We start from the raw sequence: 22,135 nt of genomic DNA on the forward strand, positions 1-22,135 counted from the left end.
AATTATACGGAACAATGACCCAAAAGTAGCTTGTTTTGTAACACTGATGGGCCAAACAAACATAGCAGCAAGCAAATTTGTATTTAATATAAAGCTTCCTCACTTGCCCACATAAAAGACAACATTCAGTTTATCAAAAGATCAAGTGCCAAGTCTTGAAGTATAAGATCTTGACTGTATCAAAGCCAAGATTCTGTAAATGCAAGCCATCTGAAACAGAACAGAGAGAATAGAGAGAGGCATGGACACAAAGTACAGCAGCAGAACCAAATGCAAGTTCAAAATGAACAAGATACATGACCTAAAATTCAGCCATAATATAAGCTGCTTCATTTGATTGCATATGTAAACACTTTGTGTCAGCAACCTGCTTAGCCCCATGCCAATTATCCTTTTTCATGCTGAAAACATGCACTTTGCAATAGAACTGATCATTTTAAAAGGTCAAAACATTTTAAAAACTTAGCACAGATTTTTATCACATTTTAAGTTTGCTGGATGTATGATTCTTACCACTAAAGTAATTTGATGAAGTGCTATTAAATAGCCTAGAGCGTGTGGCGTGCATCTTTATTCCAACATTCTGATACACAACTCAAAAGCTCCAACAGTTAATATATTATTGTCCTGAGACTACATGATAATTCATAAAGTATATTAATATTAAAGAATTTTAAAAAACAGTAAACCAAAGAAATTATACATAATAGGGAACTATGCCAAGATATTGCAAGGAACGTAAATAATTCAGGAAAGTCAATACTTGTAAACTTCAACAATAAAGGAAAGACAAGTTTAGATTTAATTATTCTTCTACTGTTTTAAAGATTAAATTTAACTTTTTAAACTAGTTTTTTCATATTAAAACCAATACAACCAAGATAGCATTGTCTGGCCAAAAAGGGGAAATTTAAAAAAATGGAGAGTGCACTTCATATTTGCTCTATATCAATATTTGCTCTCAATATTTCACTTACATATTATTGATTATATTTTACTAAAAGGGCAACCTTCTTTCCCCACAGATTAATACCATTAGTTTGCTTTTTTCATGTGCTTTGGTGCACATCTGGTAAGTTAAATATAGCCAAAAGCAAAGCAGTTAAACATGCACAGTAGCAGCCAATAACACTTACCTGCCATTCTTAGCCCATATTACGTCATGCAATGTGAAGCAAACAAAAAGCAGAAATAATCAAAAGCTACGTGAACCTTTCAGGACATTTGGCACTGATCAGGAAAGGCGATTTTTTTCCTTGCTAAAAATTACAGAAGTTCTGCATGTGGATTTGGGGTTGGGTTTTTTTGGTGAACTGTAGGAAGCACTTCTGTGCCTAGTCAAGTTAGGTTCACATGTAATGTACCTTTTACATGCTGCTGTTAGAGAGTTATGAATGGCTTTTGTGAACTGAATAGCATACCAATGATTGTTTCAGTGTATATTGGCATAGTGTGGAAGAGGGGATTCACATTAGTATTCTAGTTCTGGAATCTGTAAGCAAGTTTTGGCAAGTCATTCTACAATTGTTTTTAAGTTATGATATTTTGAGAGGATTATTTACCTCTATGTACTTAAACTTTTTTTTTTTTTTTTTTTTTTTTTTTTTAAAGGGATGAACGGACCATTTTATATGCAGGCTCTTCAGCTGTTTTGCAATTAGTGAAGTCTCAAATTTACAAGGCATAACCTAAGGGGCAGATATTTTCTTTAAAATGTATTAATGTCTAGAAAAGGCACAAAAACATATCAGATCCCTATATCAAAAGCATTATCTAATACAAACTCACTTCTGGCTTCTTTTTTTTTTATTAAATACAAGCTTACCTTTGTTAATATAAATATAGTGGGATATAGACAATTATTTTATTTTCCAATTGTTCACAAAAGTATTCATAACTCAGTCATGCAAAGTAGTTAGAAGGATGGCAAAGTGAAGACATACGTTTAGAATGAGACATAAATGCAGTCTACTGCAGGCAAAGAGAAATAGATATATAAAATCATCTTCTCACTTTCAAAATCAAGGAAAAAATTTGGCCCCTGCTCAAGGTCTGTGCATGTCAAAACTTTAAGAAGGTTCCCCATGTTAAGGTACCTGTCAAGACAAGAATGAGAGAAAAGAGAATATCCCTTTATAAGAAGGAACAGCCCAAATATAGTAGAATGAAGGTGGTGGTGGTGGGGGTAAAGTCCAAACGGTTCCATCAGACATAAAACCATCCTTCAGGCTCCTGCTATGGTGCATGCTGGTGGAGGGTGATCCCCACCTCCAAGGATGTGGATTTCCTGTAAAAAGTGACAGACATGTGTCACCCACATCTTCATAGTCTCTCCTGTGAGAAAGAAGAAGAGCTCCAACTGAAGGCCTTATAAGTGAATAAATTCCATCTCACTGAGCCAGTGTCCTGAGCAAGTGTCTGTGCCTTCAAGGATAAATATCCTATATGCAGCACGGCTACTATGTTAATGTTGACTCAGACTGTGTTTGATGATGTGGAGGGGTGGAGAGTTTTATTTTTTTCCCTTTACAATTTTGTTAAAGGAGAAACATCATAGAAAGCTGCATCCGGACACTTTTTTCATTTCAGTTTAATGTGTACAAAAAACAACATAGCACCATATGAGATCCTAGAGATCCTGTGATCTTTAGGTAATGCATCTGAAAATTAACAGGTGCGACTCCCAAATTCACTTCCATTCATGAATTTAAATCCTGGGTAAAAACAATACTAGCCCTGCTATGAATGAACAAGTTGGAATCAGATAGGGATTTTACTGTTCCTTCATACAAGTCTGTACATTTCACTAAGGCACACTGACAGAATTTTTCATTGTATGGCTAGTTGATTTGCAGGCAGATGAAAGGACATCACTGACCAGAGAGAGACCCAAAATGATTAAGCACATGAAAATCAAGAATTACACAGTAGCATGATGGTGGCTTGGCTCTACTGAAAAAAAACAAAACAAAACATGCAACCCTTTCTCAGATTGTGTTTTTGCAACTGATGTTCCCTTCGCCTTCACTGTGGTAGAGGGCACACGCAATCCTACTGTTACCATTTTAAATGCACCAGCTGTGAAGGGCTGAAAGACTTACTTTCAAAATCCAAGAAAAAATGTGCTGCATTGTGGTCTATGTCCCTGGTTAGCACTTTAATGAGATTACCCATGCCAGCAAACCTAAAAATAAAAATGGCAACATTGTTTAGTTCCAGTAATTGTTTCCTTTTTTTAAGCAGAGGACTGGGGTCCATTTATGGCTGGCTCCTTTGTGGTTTCACACATGTGCTGATTCACCAACTTGTGGCTTGGACAGGGCTAACACGCACTTTGTGCAAGTGCCATTTCACCTATCCAGTCTCAGAAAGAAGTGGTTAACGAAAAACAAGGTGGCAATTATACAGAAAAACTAAATTCTGCCATTATTTGTATCCAACTATGACAAACATTTGTATCCAACTATAGAAGAGCAAGGAATAATTCTAGCATTGTAGTTGCTTAATGCTGAGTAGTGTGTGATTTGCAGTGTCCCATGGAGTGGTCAAAACTATATTACATTCTGGGTGGAATCATGGTGTCCATTATAATACAATTTTCTTCCTCCATCTAAAATCCAGAAGAAATGCAATTCTGGCTAGAAATCTAGTAGGAGTAGTTTGTAGCAAAGGAAAATTTCCCCCCCAAAACTGAAGTTAAATTGACAAGCCAAGTAAGTTAAACTTTATTCCCCCAAAATATGAACTAATCATATCTGAAAGAGTCTTCTTATGCTTTTCTGCTGCATCTTAGCTAAAACAAACAGAGAGTGAAAGAAAGATTAATTGTGGTTTATTAGATTCATCTAGTTGAGACATAAATCCACATGATGAAACCTCAAACATTACCAGCAAATTTTAGAAATAATTAAATGCTTAAGTAGGAATGCCAGAATCAGGGCCGGCTCCAGGCACCAGCTGAGCAAGCTGGTGCTTGGGGCGGCAGATTGTTGGAGGCGGCATTCTGCCCAATCCTAGGGCGGCACGGCCGCTTTTTTTTTTGGGGGGGTTCTTGTTCCGCTCCGGTCGCCCTGTAGGGGGCGGCGGCGCGGAGAACCAGAGCACCCTGCAGGGCAGTCCTCTTCCTTCCCTCCCCGCCGACTGGAGCGCAGCCCCCGCGGCAGGCGGCGGCACAGCAGGAGGGGCCTCGTGGCAGCGCCCCTGCTGTAGCCCTGGCCGCCCCCTTCTTTCTCTCTCCCACCCGCTCCCGCCCGCTTCCCCCCCCCAGCCGGTCCCCCTGCACCCGCGCTCTGGCCGCCCCGGTTTTTTTTGCTTGGCGCGGCCAAAAAGCCAGAGCCAGCCCTGGCCAGAATGGCACATCATGAAAGGGCAGCATTTTCAATGCACATCAATAGTTCTAAGACCAACATATAGTTCACCACCACCAGCCTGCAAACATGCTTTGGCAAGATCTGCAGAACAGCAATGAGCATGAGCCAACCTCAATTCAACGGGGTGCTTTAACAATGCTGCCGCTACAAGGCCCAAATGCCAATACTTACTACCAGAACTATCCCATTTCAGGAGCGTCACTAAACTAAAACATGTGAGATGTGGATTTCAAGCACTTAAAAATAAAAATGTTAAACTAAGGCCAGATCAATAGTCTGACTTATGGGTTCAAATGGAAGGAGCCAAGAAGGAAGTGTATTGATCTGCAATTCAGTGAAAGCACTTGTATAAAAATCACAGAAATCCAGTGTTTTTCATTAAGGTGCTTTAATTTCTTTAATCATGGCAGCAATGTTTATTTGGAGAGGGAGAGCACAAGACCATTCACTCTGAATGTACTCAATCGTGTACTCCACTACTACTTGTGGAGTACACGATTGAAGCAGCAGCCAGGCAAACCGTTAGATCTCATAGTAGTTGGAATCAGGATAAGGAATGTGTGTAATTTGGAAAGAGGTCAACTAAAGACACTGGAAACAGGCCCACTACTTCTATCCATCTGATTAGATAGTACCCCAGACTGCATCAGATGATGTGAGAAGCAGTGGGGGGAAATTAATCCAAAACATGCGCAAGGGCATAGGTGTTTTCTACAAGCTCTACTTACAGTGTTTTGTTTATATAGGGGTAACAAAGCAACTCAGAAGCCGTTCACAATAAAGTCAGACAAAAGGCAGGCAATTATGAAATTGTTGGACAGTAATGAGAAAATCTCTCTCCATAGCTAAGATTTATACATGCTGCCCAATTTTAGCCACTCTCTAAAGTCCTCAAAAATAGGTCCCATGCACCTCAAATTTTGAAAGTCTGATCCATATTTTTGCAATATGGAACTTGAGATGTCAAATAGCTGGTAATAATCTTTTGAAAATTCTCCCTCTCCTTTGTGCCATATACCTCATATCAAAATACAGCTTATCTTAAAAACTCCATACGAAGTTTATTTTTAAGATCTCAGCAAGATATAGTACTCAAGACCAATAAGGGGAGCAATAGGGGGCAAAAAACCTAGCTGGCTTCAAGATTGAGCTTGATCAATTTATACAGGGGATGTTATGATCAGACTGCCTACAATGGCATGTGGATAATCTGCAATTGCTAGTACCAAATATCCCCAATGGCTAGCGATGGGATACGATATGGAAAGACCTCTGAGTACTACAAAGCAGCGGTTCTCAACCAGGGGTCCACGGGGCCCTGCAGCTGAAGCCCCGATCCCCCGTGTCCCCTGGGGGGCTGAAGCTGGGAGGCGGGAGGCTGAATCCTGGAGCCCCGAGCCCTGGTGCTCCCTGTGGGGCAGAAGCCCTGAGCCCATGGGCAGAGTTAGGGACATGGAGGGCATTGCCCCCCCCAAAAAACTGCAGCACCAGAGCACGGCATTCCAGGGGGCAGCTCCACACCTCCCCCCCCACAATCTCCTCTCCCCGCTCCCAGGCCACGTTGGAGGCAGGAAGCGGAGCCGGGCAGTGCAGGGCAGCTGCTGCTCTGGCTGGTGCCATGGAGGAGGCAGCGGTAGCGTTTCCTCCTCTCCTGCTGGTGCTCCAGGTTGAAGTTGCTCCTCAGCTCCCAGCCCCCTTTGCTCCCACAGAGGCAGCTGATAAGAGCCCACCTGGGTGGGGAGACCCGGCTCCGTGGCTGGCAGACCCCTCCGGGAACAGGGACTGTACGGGAGTCCTCCCAGCACATAGCCCCTAATACCCCTCTCCCTATACCCTGAGCTACATCCTCCCTACACCCTGAGCTGCCCCCTACCCACACACAGCCCCTAGCTACTCCCTCCCTGCACCCTAAGCTGTTTTCAAACTTTTTGAGCTAAGCCCCCCACCTTTGAGTTATAATTTTTGCTTGAAGTTAAGACAATAATGAACTATGTATTTTAGTAGGTTAAAGTACCCCCAACCCAAGGTAATTTTTTGGCATTTTTGGCTCTCAAAAGCTTGTTACCATAGAATAGATTAATTTATTTCCCAGCTTACTGAAAGGTCACCGAGATCTCTACAAATATCACTACAAATGGTTTCCTACTGGTTAATATCTCATTAGAATTTGCTACGTTTCAAAGAAACACAAACTTGATAGCTACAAAAGTAAACATAAGCACTTATTGACACTTCTGAAAGTCAGGTCACTTATTCAGGTGCCTAAATATGGACTCAGAAGCCTAACTTTAAGCACCTGTTTAGGAAAATCTTGACCTTACTATTTCAGCAATGTAGTTAGACTCATGTTTTGAGGAGTTGTTTAGACGGATTGATTTTTTCCTAAATACACACACACTTTCACAATGCTCCTTGCCAAAACATCTGAGCCTGTCACAAATTTTTGACTTTTTCCTCAAAACCCACTTGTGAGGCAGGGAAGTAAAATGAGGATAACTACTACATGCTTACCTCACAAGTGTATTCTGAGGACATATTCATTGTTTGAGAAGTGCTCAGATACTACAGTGATGAGCACTATAAATAAAATGAATTCATCCTTAGAGTTTCAGATGGGGAATTAAGACAAAGTGTAACTTCCCATTGTCACACAGAAAGTTTGTAGCAGAGCCAGAAGTAAAACTCAGATCATCTTCTGAATCCCAATCTAGTGCCTTAGTTAAAAAATTATCCCTCCTCTCAAATGCTTATGTTGCTGCACTTTTGTTACCTGCTCAAAGAGAAACAAATATTTAAGTTTAACTATACATAATAAATATCCTTATGCACATCCTTAAGCCACCCAAAAGTTCTCTCCAATACTTTCAGTTCTAAAATTATATATATTTTTGTTTTCTGACTTGTTTTGTTTTGGGCCAGACATTAATTACAGAAGCAGGAATTTTCTGCCATCGTTGCAACCACATGGTCAGATTAAGTGGGTCTGCGAGAGTGCACTGCTGGGTTGAGAAGATGATAAAATATTCTAGGAAAAATCTATAGCCATCATCTGAGGGCAGTTTTAAAAATTGTGGACTGTTCAATAAAATCCCTCTCTCTTCTTAAAATAAGCTAGAGGGGAAATACAGTTTTGTGCCTAACAACTCCTCAGTCACAAGTGTCCTCATATAATAGATTTTCATTTCCTGCAGGAATCTACTGTTCCAAGTTTCTTTTCTAGGAATAAGGTTAACAAATAAAACTGTTGCCATGCTTCATTGAAGCCCTATGGTGAAATATCACAGAATACACGCTGGATTTATAAACAGAAATGTGATTACCTAAAGGTAAACTGCTTAGTGCACTTTTCCCACAAAAGAGAAGCACACATAAGGAATTTGTCTTTCTCAATTTCTACTCTGACCAAATATAGCCAGAAGTAATGTGCTGCACAAATACAATGATGCCTGGATTTGTCATTTTGTGCCAGTTAGAATTTAGAGGTGAGCAGACTTCTCAGACAATGAATTCATGAGCAAATAGAGCGTTTATAAGATATATTTTAACTATCAGCAGAAAAAAATCTTTATATAGCATTTGCTCAGACAACCATTAGGATTCCTTATGAAAGGCCTAAAACTATATATATTTTAAATTTCAGTGTAAAATTAGAAGACAGATAGGCTTGGGAACAAATGTTCGTTATTTAGACACTAAATAGTATCAACTAAATGAAAAATTGTTACGCAGAAGCAAAAGACAGTCAAATTAGAAAATATTTGGTTTTGCTAGATAGTTTCAGAACAAACGTGAAAAAAATTACTCAAGGCTCCCAAAAGTTTTCATAGTATATGAAGTTGGGCTCTTGAAAGAAAGTAATGCTTTCTGCATTTCATAACAGTGGATTATGACCACAACTCCCCACTTTGAATTCTCAAAAATTTAAACCACCTAGTAATGTTCAGAATATTTCCTGATCAACTAATTTTCAATGCATTGAAAATATAGTATATAAAAGGGGGGGAAACCTAATATACTTCAATACACAGGAAAGGCTAATTTGCTTTTTAATAACTGTGTGCCTGTCATATGAACAGATAGGAGCTTGCAGTTTACAGGAGCACCAACAGCCCTAATATAAATAATTTAGACAAAGGCCCAAATAGCTAGGTATTCTGAAGAAAAAAAAGGAAAGTCTTACCATCATACAATAGTGAAAAAAATATACTGTATTCAGCTTTCAAAAGAAAAGGCTGCACCCAATTTAAGTGCCCCAAAATGCTGTAATTACATGCTCAGTTCAAATACTGATATACACAAGGCTAGGCAAAGGTGGGCTAAATCAGTTCCTTGTTGATTGATCTCAACAGAAAACTAAGGAGTTACAGGAAATGGCGCTGGTGATTTGAGAAATAGCTTTCTTCCTTCCATGTCTGCACTGATCCAATGGCCCAGAATGGGATTAAAAGACACTATGCTACCAAAGGCAGGGGAAATGGTTTTGGATGAGATTTGCAAGGAGTGTCTTGATCATTAGGAAAAAATTCCTTGTGCTCTTTATAAAGTCTAGGGATATGAGTTATGGTCCTGGCCAAATTCAAACAGTTATATTTCCACTACTAAAACATCACATCACGTCTTACAAAATACTGTGTTCTTTACTCTTTCTTTTCTTAATGTGTGTGTTTGCTAAATATACACAGTTGTTTTGTTTCAGCCTAAGGTAGATTCTATAATGGGACCAGTGATACTCAATTTGTCAAGTGTTTTGGGATCTATTAGAATGAACAGCGCTATTATTTATATTAGCGTAGGACCATGGACCAGACTCCCACTGTGCTAGGCGCTGTACAGAGAAAAAAGATGGACCTTACCCCAAGTTGCTCATAATCTAAGGGCTGGTCCACACTAAGCCCCCAGTTCGAACTAAGATACGCAACTTCAGCTACGTGAATAACGTAGCTGAAGTCGAAGTATCTTAGTTCGAACTCAAAGGTACTTACCGCGGGTCCACACGTGGCAGACAGGCTCCCCCGTCGACTCTGCCTACTCCTCTCGCGGAGCAGGATTACCGGCGTCGACGGCGAGGACTTCCGGGATCGATTTATCGCGTCTAGACAAGACGCAATAAATCGATCCCAGAAGATCGATTGCTTGTCGCCGAACCAGCGGGTAAGTATAGACGTACCCTTAGTAAAAGACATGAGACAAACAGATGCAGACCGGGAGAGAAGGGGAATACAAAAAGTCATCATGATAACAGTGGTCTCAGCACACCAGCAGCCTATATTATAAATAAGTGCAACATTTCTTAAGCCAGTACTGGTCACTTCTGAAACAGGATGTACCAGCAATGCCTGTTCATAAGTAGATTTGGAAAGATTAGATTTTTATCAGTAAATGTCAGTCAATATTGATTTCACCATACACTCACAAACCAACAAAAAAAATTCCATCGATAATAACTGAAATTTACAGATAGGAAACGTTAGAAAGATGCTACTTGAGAATTTGATATAAGGGTATTTAGACATGTGATGCTGACAACTTGTGTTTTAAAGGTTGCAAAGATTTAACTTTTTGAATCTCAACATCTGTCTTCATTAAATAATTGTCTGACCCGCCCATAATTTCCCACAAATTTGAAAATGTAAAATCTATAAAAAGGAAAAGGAAAAAAAAAAAAAAGGCTTTGAACCCATAATTTTGCACAACTCAGAACATTTTAATTGATAAAAATTGAAAAGAGCTTAAAAATAAACATATTACCCATCAAAATTATTTAAAAAAAATAAAAATTGAATTCTGCCAAGCCTATCCATACGAGATACTATCTATCATCACTGAACTGTACTTTTAAAAAAAAAAAAAAGCAATTACAGAAAAAGCCAGTCTTGCAGAGCTATGTAGTGCTGAAAGGCATCAAAAGTTTCAGAGCTCTGTCCATTATCAGGCTAACTCCTCTCGTTCTAAGCGAAAAGTCGCTGAGCTGCACTTTGTTGAATTTGAGCTTGAGTCCATCATCATATGACAGTTCAATCAATTCTTTCTTTTCCTCAGCTGAGAAGCCATCTGGCAAGGTGTCTTCTATTGAAAATGGGTCTCTGATCCTTACCTGGGCACCAGGCAACTTGGGCTCCAAGCTGCTCTTATTCCCAGTTCCCCTCCAGTTCCCTCTGAGCCAGAGAGCTCTGCCAGTCCCACTGCAGTCCCTGGAATCTCTGGAAAGTCTTTCCTATTAGTCTCCTCATGTGCTGATCTCAACTCCTTCCCGGAGTTCAGGGGCCCCACGGCCCTCCAACTTGGGCTGTATTGTGATTCTAGGAGGCTTCCATCCCAGGGAGCCTCTCTCCTGACTCAGTGCTCCCCTGCAATTGTCCTCTCCAAGCTATCTGCCTTCTTTCTCCTCCTGGGAGTCACCTAACAGCTGGGTTGTATATTAAAGGAGGTAGCTACCTGATTAACACCTGGCCCATTCTCCATCTAGTCTGCTGCTCCCTTGAAGCAGATCTCTGTTTCTACAAAGGGGCTATATATTATGGAACAGGGATTAGCTGGCCCTGGGTTCCACTACTCCTTAAAGGGGACAGTCATAGTGTACCACTTCCAACAAGCTTAGGTCTCACAGTTTGGGGACTGCAAATGTATAGCATAACTATCATACTATGTGTGAAGATCTGCAACACCAAGTTTTTGAGGACAGGTAAGAATGTCATACAGGCCAGAATGATGTCTCTGAATTAATCATGTGATTTGGGGACCAAGTTCCTTGAATCTGTAGGTGCTCCAAATGAGCTCTCCAACCTGTCCCTTGGGTTCCAAACACTAAGCCAGCTCTGCAATAATATGTTGTGGTATTAAGACCCTCTAGTCTGTCTGACATTTCACCAGATAATAGACTGGTCTGAGCCAGTGCTGAAAGTCTGGCAAGTGTCATCAAATCATGTACATGAATGCCAGCATGTGGCCTAGCACTGCAAGATATGTTCATATTGTTGTAGCTAGTTATGATAACTAGAGAATGAGTAAAGCTTGTAGTGACTGGAACCTGTCCTTGGGCAGGTATTCTTTTTCAGATCTGGAGTCAATCGAGGATCCTATGAACTCTATCATATGTGCTGGGGTAAATGATTATTTTCAGTTCTCTAGAAAGCTCAGCTGGGTGAAAAGGGGTAGAGCACATTACAGGTTTGTTACTGCCTCCCACTATGATATACCTGTCATCTGGCAGTCATCCAAGTATGGGCAAATGCGGACTGCTACCACAGCAAGGCATTTCATGAAGACCTTCTGTGCTGTGGAGAATCCAAATGGCAGTGCCTTGTACTGGTAATGATTTGACTCCACTGTGATACCCAAGCACTACCTGTGGGCTGGATGGATGGCTACATGGTAGCAAGCATCGTTTGAGAGTCACAAATAAGTCTTGAACCTGACAGGAATAAAAAGATTGAGGCAACTGCTACCATCCTGAATCTGAAGTGGTATATACATTTGTTCAGTCTCTTCAAGTCTAGGATAGGACAAAGACTCCCCGTTTGTACTTTGGAGGAAAGTATTAATGGAGTAAAAACTTTTCCATATTTCTGTGGAATCTCTTCTACGGCTCCTAGACGAAGTAACAAGGGCACTTTTTGTAATAGGCTTTTGAGGGAAGGGAGATACATGTAGAAGTGAATAGGATAAGAAGAAGTTACTCACCTTGTGCAGTAACGATGGTTCTTCGAGATGTGTGTCCCTATGGCTACTACACTGTAGGTATATCTGCTCCCCCACACCTCTGATTGCACATTTCATGTGTTCAAAGGGTGGTCTAGTTAGGGTCTTTAGAACTAGACTGAGGTCCTATGTTGGAGTTGGGTGTCTGGTGTGCAGGAATAGTTTTCCTATGCCCTTGAGGAATCTTCATGTTTCTGGATGGGTGAATACCAAATATCCATCCACCTGCTGGTAGAAGGCCATTATGGCCCAAAATGTACTTGGAGTGAGCTAAGAGAGAGACTAGCCCTTTTGACATCTAGTATATAATTTAAGATTAAGGGAAAGGAGGAAGATGTCAGAGCAACTTGTTTGGAACTGCACCAAATTTGGAATTGTTTCCACTTTCTCAGGTAAGTGCGATGAGTCATAGATTTCCTACAGTGTAGTAACACTTCCTTCACCTCCTTGGAGCAGCAGCTCTCTCTGTGTGGGAACCACAAGGAGCCAAGCCTGAAGCCGGAGGATCTGTAAGTTGGGGTGATGGATCTGTCCATCATTTAGGGAGAGTAGGTGAGGAATGGGTTGAAGAAGAATTGGAGGACACATTGCTAGCTATGTCATGCATGGGTACCACACTTGTCTCGGCAATGTGGGCACAATCAGTATAACTCTTGACTTTTCCTGAATTATTAATAGGGATATCAGAGGGAATGGAGGAAAAGCATATAGCAGGTCTCTGCCCATTGAAGGAGGAAAGTATCTCTTAGGAACTGTTTCCCCAGTCTGGCTCTGGAGCAGTAGCGGGGACATTTCTTGTTCCGGTAAGTAGCAAGCAGGTCTATTATTGGGGTTCCCCATCAACTGAATATGTTGTGAAGCACTGTTGCGGTCATTTCCCATTCATGATCATGCCCGGTCCCCAGAATCACCGGGGTGTTCACCTCCAGCTTCCCTCTCAGCCCCACCCTGTTCCAGTAAGGAGTCAAGACAGTGACCAAGACTGCAACCTCTCTCTGGCCTCATACCTCTAGCTGCCTACTTCCAGTTATTTTTACTGATTTTATTTACAAACTTAACTCAATATTAGTGAAAACTGAAGTTCTTATTTTTTTAAGATCTCCTCAGCATTACTGTAGATTAGAACCTCAGAGTTAAGAGCAGCAGAGTTATGAACTGACCAGTCAACCACACACCTCATTTGGAACTGGAAATACACCATCAGGCAGCAGCAGAGACAAGACACAAAAAAAGGGGCTGGTGGGGGGGGCGGTGAGGGAATAAAGTACAGTACTGTGTTAAAGGTAAACTACTAAAAAAATAAAGGGAAAGTTTTAAAAAGATTTGACACGGTAAGGAAACTGTTTCTGTGCTTGTTTCATTTAAATTAAGATGGTCAAAAGCAGCATTTTTCTTCTGCATAGTAAAGTTTCAAAGCTGTGTTAAGTCAATGCTCAGTTGTAAACTTTTGAAAGAACAACCATAATGTTTTGTTCAGAGTTTTGAACATTTCAGAGTTACGAACAACCTCCATTCCTGAGGTATTTGTAACTCTGAGATTCTACTGTACTTTTTTCTGTTGCCACAAAGCTAGCAAGATAAAGCTAGAGAGAAAATAAATGCTACTACTAATCACTCAGTCTACAAAACTCTGACTATCCCTGTGAAGCTGCCCATAATCCCTCCTAGCACTCAAGGTATTTTCCCCAATGCTTAGGCCACTGGAACAGGTTGTGGGAAACAGAAGGGCTAGCTAAGAAAATGGTTTCAAACTTGACCTACTTTAAAAAAATAAGACATATGGAATGCCACATTTGATTACAATGATTTGGCCCATTACAGCCTTATGGGGCTGTATGATGCTGAGTGCAGTGTCAAGATCAGACAAGCGGAAAGCAAAGGCATATTTTCAAAACAAAACTCGCACGCATGCCCTTCTCATGCTGAAAACACCCCTGACAGATTTCAGTTTTTTTTACTGAATCCAGAGGAAATTTAATACAAGTACATGATGTAACCAAATTCCCAAGCTCTACAGACCGATTCTCTGAGGGGAACTGTACATTAAAGTACTTTGCTCTCAACTGGTGAACAACAAAATATATGCTCAATGAATGATAAACCCCTTTTTAGTATTTATGTAAGAAAATATGAGAATCAAGAATGGTGCCAAATGTAAAAGATGTGAGGTATAAAATTGCCATGCTTTTAACTCAGATAATGTACAAATACAGGAAGATATATTTGTAATCAATGAGGCTGTTTGTTTAAAGAATAAATCAACTCATCTTTGTAGAGGTAAAAAAGAAAATACTAAAACATTCCTGTGATGGTTTACTATTTGCATTTAAATGCACATTAACATTGACAGCTATGATGTTTAAAATCAATAGCAATGTTCAATATATTTAAGGTGTTGTGCTTAATTACAACCAGTTACCTTAAATCCAGGCTCTGTATTCTAGTTGAGCTTCCTCTCCCAACCCTCAGACATGCAAGAATACATACCATTAAAAACATGAAAACAATTTATTTTCTTTGTTGGGAACTGGATCCTATGGAAGTTTTTAAGTCAGGCAAGCATTTGTAACTGAGAATCCCCTCATCCCTTCAGCATGCTGTTTGTTTGGCCTCTGGAAAAACAGCATGCTACCAGTTGGAAAGACACATTCCACAACATCACAAACCTGATAGACCACACATATCACAATAAAAAGGCAGAGACTGACAGACAAGAGTCCAGCTGGAAATCAATTTGGCCACTCTGTCTTTTAAGGCACACTGAACATGTTTTTATTAGAATGTCTCACAAATAGATAACCAGCTCTTCCCTGCTTAATGAACAACAGTTATTTTCTGAATATATGATGTCCCAGAATTAGATTAGTCAGCTAATGGCCTAAGCATGACATCAGAAAGTAGCTTCCCAATTGGTTTGAATTATTTGCTTTCTTCCCTCATGAAATATACAGTTTGTGATTGGGAGGGAAGAGGAAATGGGAAGTTGAGGTTATACTCTGAAGCTTCACCACCAATATTGTGGAATTCAGAGGAGCTAGTTACATTCAGCCTTCAAGGCTGATGGCAGGCTCCAGGAATGCAGAGAGGTTTGTAAGCAATCATACTAGAGTTAATCCTTTCACAGAAAGGGTCCAGAGAAAGATCTTAACATTTTACTTGGCTCTAAATGCAGTCCACATTACCGTCCCATCTCCATAGCTATTTCCCCTCCCCAACCCCCCACTCCAATGGAGCCATATGAAGGAACAGGAATACTAAAAAATGTAACCATCTCCATCTACTGAAACACGCTGAATACTAGTATTATAGATGTTACCTAATGAGGTTCGCCTAAGGGAACTAAGGATCTAACGTTGTAACTCAGGGACTGCATTGTGCAAACAAGCTTTAACGTCCAGCTTGGAAAGGATTATTGCAATAGATTTTTAGTTGAACATCTAGCAGCTATTCAGACACTTCTACAACCTTATAAATAAACTGCTCAATTGCTCACTGAGAATGTTCAATTTATAGATTGAGTGGAAAAAAACAAACAGAGCCCTACTAATGTTTATAGATACTATTAATTTAGACTGCGTAACCACTCAACAGAGATGCAGGTTTAAAATCCAATGACAGAACAGCTCTCATGGAATTTTTATTTATTTTTTAACACGGAAAAGATGTAAATTTAGAGTTATGGACATTTACTTATTTCAATGCATGATTCAGATTAAAGAATGGAAACTATCATGAATTTCATATGAGCAACTCAGAAATCTATTTATGCTTTAGCTATTTAATACACAAATTACTTAGAGCATATTTTACTGTTTAATATTCTCACCATCGAATTTAAGTTTTGTGTATTCTTTTCCATGACTGACATCTAGTGGTAGCTCTTAAAAGAACCACTACAAGAACTCCATAATAGTTTTCACAGACCAGTTTTATCTTGGAACAATATTCTACTAAACTACGTTTTTCCATAAGTGGCCCTTCAATTCTGCAGTTAGAATAGTTTATGCATTGTTCTTTGACAAGAAAAATATTGCATTCACTCAGGCCTGGTCTACACTAACCCCCCAAGTCGAAGTAAGGTACGCAACTTCAGCTACGTGAATAACGTAGCTGAAGTCGACATACCTTAGTTCGAACTTACCGCGGTTCAGACGCGGTCCACACGCGGCAGGCAGGCTCCCTGTCGACTCCGCGGTACTCCTCTCGCCGAGCTGGAGTACCGCAGTCGACGGCGAGCACTTCCTGGTTCGACTTATCGCGTCCAGACCAGACGCAATAAGTCGAACCCAGAACTTCGATCCCCAGCTGCCGAACTAGCGGCTGGGTGTAGACATACCCTGAAATTAAAGCAGTAATGGAATAGGGTTCACAAAAGAACTAGGCAAATTCATGGAGGACAGGTCCATCAATGGCGTCCCTAGCCTCTATTTGCCAGAAGCTGGGAATAGGTGACAGGGGATGGATCACTTGATGATTACCTATTCTGTTCATTCCCTCTGGGGCACCTGGCATTGGTCGCTGTTAGAAGACAGGATACTGGGCTAGATGGACCTTTGGTCTGACCCAGTACGGCCATTCTTATGTTCTGTTCAAATTGTTATCTACTTGGAGCGTTCCTCATAAGAAGTTTGACATCAGATTATAGGACTGCACAGCTGAGCCGTTCTTTACTAATATCTGAGTTGTGAATAAGTTTCCTTCTAATTTCAGAGGAAAGTAAAACATTTGTTTTTACTTAAACTATTTTGATGGGAGTGACATTTTTTATAGTAGTATTAATAGTCTCTCATGTGGCAGAGTTTAGGAGTTCAAATCACGGGCCTTTCTTCCTAGGATCTCCTCATCATTTGCCAGCGGAAATGGCTTAGTGAACAAAGCAACACCTAGATTCCCTGAAATCATAGTTTCAAAGGTTTGGCAGGATTGATTCCACTCCCTTCATTTTGAAAGAAAAATGGAATATCATGTTCTTTCTTGTGTATGAATCACTGATGAGACCTTGAGTTGAATATGGTCTATTCTGTGCAGGCACTAACGATTCTGTGGAACTTTCTTCAAGAATTGGAGAAGTGGGGGCCAGTGGAAGGCCTCATGTACACAGGGAAATTGGCTAGCATAGATATTGCAGAATAAGAAAAGTTCACCATGTAGACACTACTGCGGAACAGAAGTCACTTTTATTCTGGAATAATTACTACGCTTTGTGAACTGACTTACCCACAGCTAAAAACTGGGTGCAGTTCATCTTGGAGTGTGTAAATCCAGGGTTAAGACAGGCTTGACTATTAACAATGTACTTTTCCTTTTCATAAGGACATGAGCTAAAGGATGTACTCTCTATCTTACCTCCAGATCTCTGTTGGTTAAGTGTTCCAAACACACATTTTGCATCTAGTTTTGTATTTGCATCATGATTATGTAAAATATTTCTAAGTTGTATTTTTTTTTTTAAGATGAAAACGTTATTCGCCAGTCCTTATTAAGTTAAACAGTTTGTACTGAAAGATAACAGATCTAAATAATTCTTAGAATAAATAAATGGAAAAGAGGAAACAATTTTTCAAAGTTGAGTTCAATGCCCGGTGTAAACAGTAGTAATATTACACCACCAGTCTTAGTTACAGCACATTTACATTCAAGTGCAAGCAATCTGTGCCTTCAGGTTTCAATCTTTCAAATAAAAATTCTCTTGTAGTAAGAAGAACAGGAGTACTTGTGGCACCTTAGAGACTAACAAATTTATTAGAGCATAAACTTTCGTGGGCTACAGCCCACTTCTTCGGATGCATAACTGTAGCCCACGAAAGCTTATGCTCTAATAAATTTGTTAGTCTCTAAGGTGCCACAAGTACTCCTGTTCTTTTTGCGGATACAGACTAACACGGCTGCTACTCTTAAACCTCTCTTGTAGTACTACATCTCCACCTGGAGAGGTCATTCATTTACAACTTGGCCTTGCAGACCAGGGGAAATACTCATCACAACATCAGAGAAACAATTATCATAGTAGATTTTTCTCTGCATATCCCCAGGCATGCAGTTCCTCTTCTTCTGCACAGTACACTGTGTCAACCAAGATCCTCAAATCACTGGTACCACCTTGTGACATTAATACATTTGTTTCCTTTCAAAGACACTTAAAATTTCTTCATTCTATTAGTGTTTTACACAGTCATGGGAAAAGTATCAAGAAATTCATAAATAAAGCTGCAAGACATATTAAAAATTTCGCAAGGTGCTTTGGAAGGCTCAGTGATTTAGACTGGGACACAGACCTTCACCCTTGATCCAGATCAAGTTAATAGCCAATGAGAGAAATCATTACCTCAGGCCTGGTCAGTAGATTATTTGAAATAAATTGATGGGTTTAGTATATTTTCTAAAGGATGGGTGTCCAAGGTTATAGAGCCCATACTACATACTTGATAGTTACAGCTGTAGTGTTAGCCCAAAGGCCATACATTAAGTGATTAAGAATACCTTCTTCACTTTTAGAAGTGACACCTTCACAAAAGGGATGAGGTGGGAAAGCTTGCCTTTTCTGTGGCTAAATTTTGTAATTCTCAGTGCAAGGATTGTCTTACTCTCTTTGTAAAGTGCTATGCATATTTATTGTGTTTTACAGCAGTAATACAGGATTTTCTATTTCAGGGCTGCCAATCTAGCACCTTTATTGAGCACTAACCACTCCTTTAAAAAAAAAAATCTAACACTTTCATATCATAAGTTTATCCATTTAAAGTTTCAAACTTACAAGTCTTTTTTCCTCAAGACATCATTCAGAAAAAATTTCAAATATTTTCACTCAGATCTATTATCTACTGATTTATTGCATTTTTAGTGTGAATTTCACTTATCTAGAGGAGAGGAGTCATTTAATAACTTTTATTCCAACCATATCTTCTTGGAATCAGCAAAACTCCCAGTAGACTTAACTTTATTTCCCCACCCAAATGCCAGTCTAAGTGCCCAGCTATCCTGACGCTAGATTGTGACCTGAACATTCATATTGCCTCAGTTAAAAAATTGTTATTGGAACAGTGGAAAGTACATGAAGGTCTCTGTCCACAATGCCTCACTAATCCTGCAATCTGATCAAGTAATGCAAACAATGTGTTGTTTCTATGCACTGTAGCTAGAGAAAAAGTATTAGATAAAACTACAGCAAAACAGGAGAAGATGCTTCAAAATAAATGAAAACCCTTAGTTCACTCTAACCAACCACCAACCATCACAGATCAAAATGGTCATGACTGTTATAATTATCGATAACCACCTATTTAATTATGTAAATACCTCATTTCCATACTCTAGCTTCCAGTCCTAAGTTTTGTTTGTATATCAGCCAGTAAAGAGGACACATTCAGTATTTGAAAGATATAAAGTTGTTTTTCTATACATTTAACTATCAACCTATGAGAGTTAACTAGGAAATATACAGGCCAGCTCCAAGGACAAGAGAGCACTTCAGCTCCTGTAGCCTTCAGAGCCAAGAACCTGAAAAGGCGTGGTTCAATTTTGGTATTGGAAGTCCATCAGATTGACCTGTAGAAGGTCTCCATTTCCAGCATACCTACTAAGTGCAGTCCCATTTGTTTGGCAGAATTTGGATGAGACTGAGCCAATACATCATGATAGATTCCAGCTATGTTAACTGTTGACAGAGGCAGCAGGTTATGTTTGGCTCCTGGAAGGATATTGCTTCCATTCCCAAAGTCAAAATTGGAGATTTTCAAATACTAAAATAGCTGCCACAAATCTTTGGGGGACTCAATATGAGGATTTTGAGGCTCATACTTTTTGCATCCATAAAATAGGGCAAAAGCTACGGGGATAAAAGCCATCCTTTAAAATGTTGGCCCAACAGTACTCCACTTTTTAAATCTGGGTTGCAGCTCTAAAAGAAAGACTTCATCTCCAAAGGAAGCCAGTGTTTTATTGATTAAAATATATGAAAGCTTTGAAAAAGAGTAGAATTAAATGGAAACACTGAAGATTTTTAACACTTGGACTTTCATATTTATACTTTAGACTCTCAGGAAGCCAATTTATGTTCACATTTAGATCCTGCATAGGCCATGTTTTTCCCCACTGTCATAACTGCCAAGAACAAGTATAGGCACTTTCACTGTCTTATCTTCAGTTGACAAGAACATAGTTATTGGCTAATACTATAGGAATTAACTTGCAACATTATATTTTGAGAGGTTTTGTTCTTTATTTGGTATGGCAGCTCACTTACTAGGAGTCTGGTCCTTGAACTGTGCCAAGTCACTACCATGGGGGGCAGTTTACACCCTTCTTCTGTAAAAGACTTCTTTATGTTTCCCTGTATACATTCTAAAGCAAATATTGAACAAGTTCTCTTGACCTACATATATTACTATTTCCTCATAATCCTAAATTCCACCTACTTGTGATCTTATAGACTATGAAAATATTCCCTGCTTTGGATATCTGATTTTTAATGAGGAGACAGCCAATATCAGAACTTCCAGGAATCTCACTACGAAGCACTTAAAATTACATTTAGAGGTGTCAGCGATATATCAAACCTTCTTGTAAAAAAAATGTGAGACAAGTATGCAGACACAAAAAGGTTTAACCACCTTTTGATGTGTGGACAATGTATATACATAAAAAGCTCTTTTCCATCAAGAGGAGAAGAGACTATAAAAGTCAACAACCAAAAAAAGAAGAGCAGGAAGCTAGGCACGGATGAGTTACCAAATATGGGGTGAGAACACTCAGTTACTTGCATGGTCACACGTTACTGAACTGAAGTCTCCCAGGAATTGAGATGAACACTTAACATTTGAAATAAGCAGATATTTAAAAATCAGTTAAATTCCTCGCGATTACTATATTACACTGCGCACCAATCAATTAGTTCACTAGTGACTATGTTTTTACAGTGTTATTAGTAAGAACTCTTAACCGAAGCTGAAGAATGGAAAGGAAAGATGGACTTATGGTTCAGGCACTGGACCAGGACCCAGGCAATCGAGGCAATTCCCAGCTTTGCCACAGACTTCCCATGTGACATTGGGAAAGTGACATATCCCTCAGTGCCACACTTCTCTATATAGAACAATCTCATAAACTATGTTCCTATCCCCCTACATTCTTATTCCTTAAATAAGACAGTTAGTTTCATTGGCAATGAAGAGACTTCTTGACACTACTCCCAACACTAATCAGACAGGTGCAGGTAATTTTTCCCCCTGTGATTCAAACGCTTTCTTGATGATGCATCAAAACTAAGAGATAAGGTTCATTTTTCTTCTGTCCGGTGCCAGTGGTATCTTCTTCAGCATCTCTAGCTAAGAGACAGCCAGCACTGTTGGCACAACACCAGATAAACATGGAGGTACAATACAACGATGTTCTATGTGCTAACTTATATGACTGCAAGACAAAAAGCTAAAAGGGGTGTGGACTTTATAGTGCACACCCCCTTTCCCCATTTCACAGAATCTTAAAAAGGTGGTAGAAGATGTTGCTTGTTTTGAAGGTAAAACATCTGGTTTAGGAAAGATCCTAAAGCAGATGCAACTGTAGCCACATTAAGAAAGCATTTTTAGTGTGTAGCAAAGATCTGAAGCAATTAGTTTTCTCTTTGTGTAGGTCTTCCAAAGAGTTTAAGAAACACTGCCCTTGAAGGTCATTATCATTTTTAAAGGCTATCAATGATTTACATGCTCAGAGCCCATGTTTCTTTAAATGAAAGCCATTTCGATGAGCTTTCTTCAAGTTATCTTCTTATTCCTTCACTGTTAATGAAGTTGAAGACTGTGTTAGGATGTTGAAGGAGCAATGCAGAAGCAAATGACTCCTTATCTGTTTTCTCCCTGGCAAGATACTGTATAAAGTGAATCTCAATGAAAAAAATTAGTAGATCAAGCATATTTATACTCTCTCCTACCTTCTGAAGGTTAAAAGTAAGACAATGAATAAGTGAGAGAAAAGGTAGGTGGGGTAATATCTTTTATTGGACCAACTTCTGATGGTGGAAGGTAAGAAGCTCAAAAGATTGTATCTTCCACCATCAGAAGTTGGTCCAATAA

The 22,135-nt window shown here is 39.6% G+C and overlaps 1 protein-coding gene across 2 annotated transcripts in view; it reads right to left on the reverse strand.

The window, feature by feature from the left end:
- Window positions 1-22,135, reverse strand: part of FAM49B (family with sequence similarity 49 member B) — a 77,729-nt gene that overhangs the window by 38,181 nt on the left and 17,413 nt on the right. The window contains exon 3 of one of the 2 annotated variants that reach the window (XM_026646521.1): window positions 2,014-2,096. In XM_026646521.1, coding sequence (XP_026502306.1) covers window positions 2,014-2,086 — 73 coding nt within the window. In that variant the 5' untranslated portion in view covers window positions 2,087-2,096. Of the gene's footprint in view, window positions 1-2,013; window positions 2,097-3,101; window positions 3,277-22,135 lie in introns of those variants that run through there. The other variant, XM_026646512.2, reaches the window with a different exon arrangement.

Source organism: Terrapene carolina, unplaced genomic scaffold (assembly GCF_002925995.2).
Source record: "Terrapene carolina triunguis isolate 2854851 unplaced genomic scaffold, T_m_triunguis-2.0 Scaffold58, whole genome shotgun sequence".
Lineage (NCBI taxonomy): Eukaryota > Metazoa > Chordata > Testudines > Emydidae > Terrapene > Terrapene triunguis.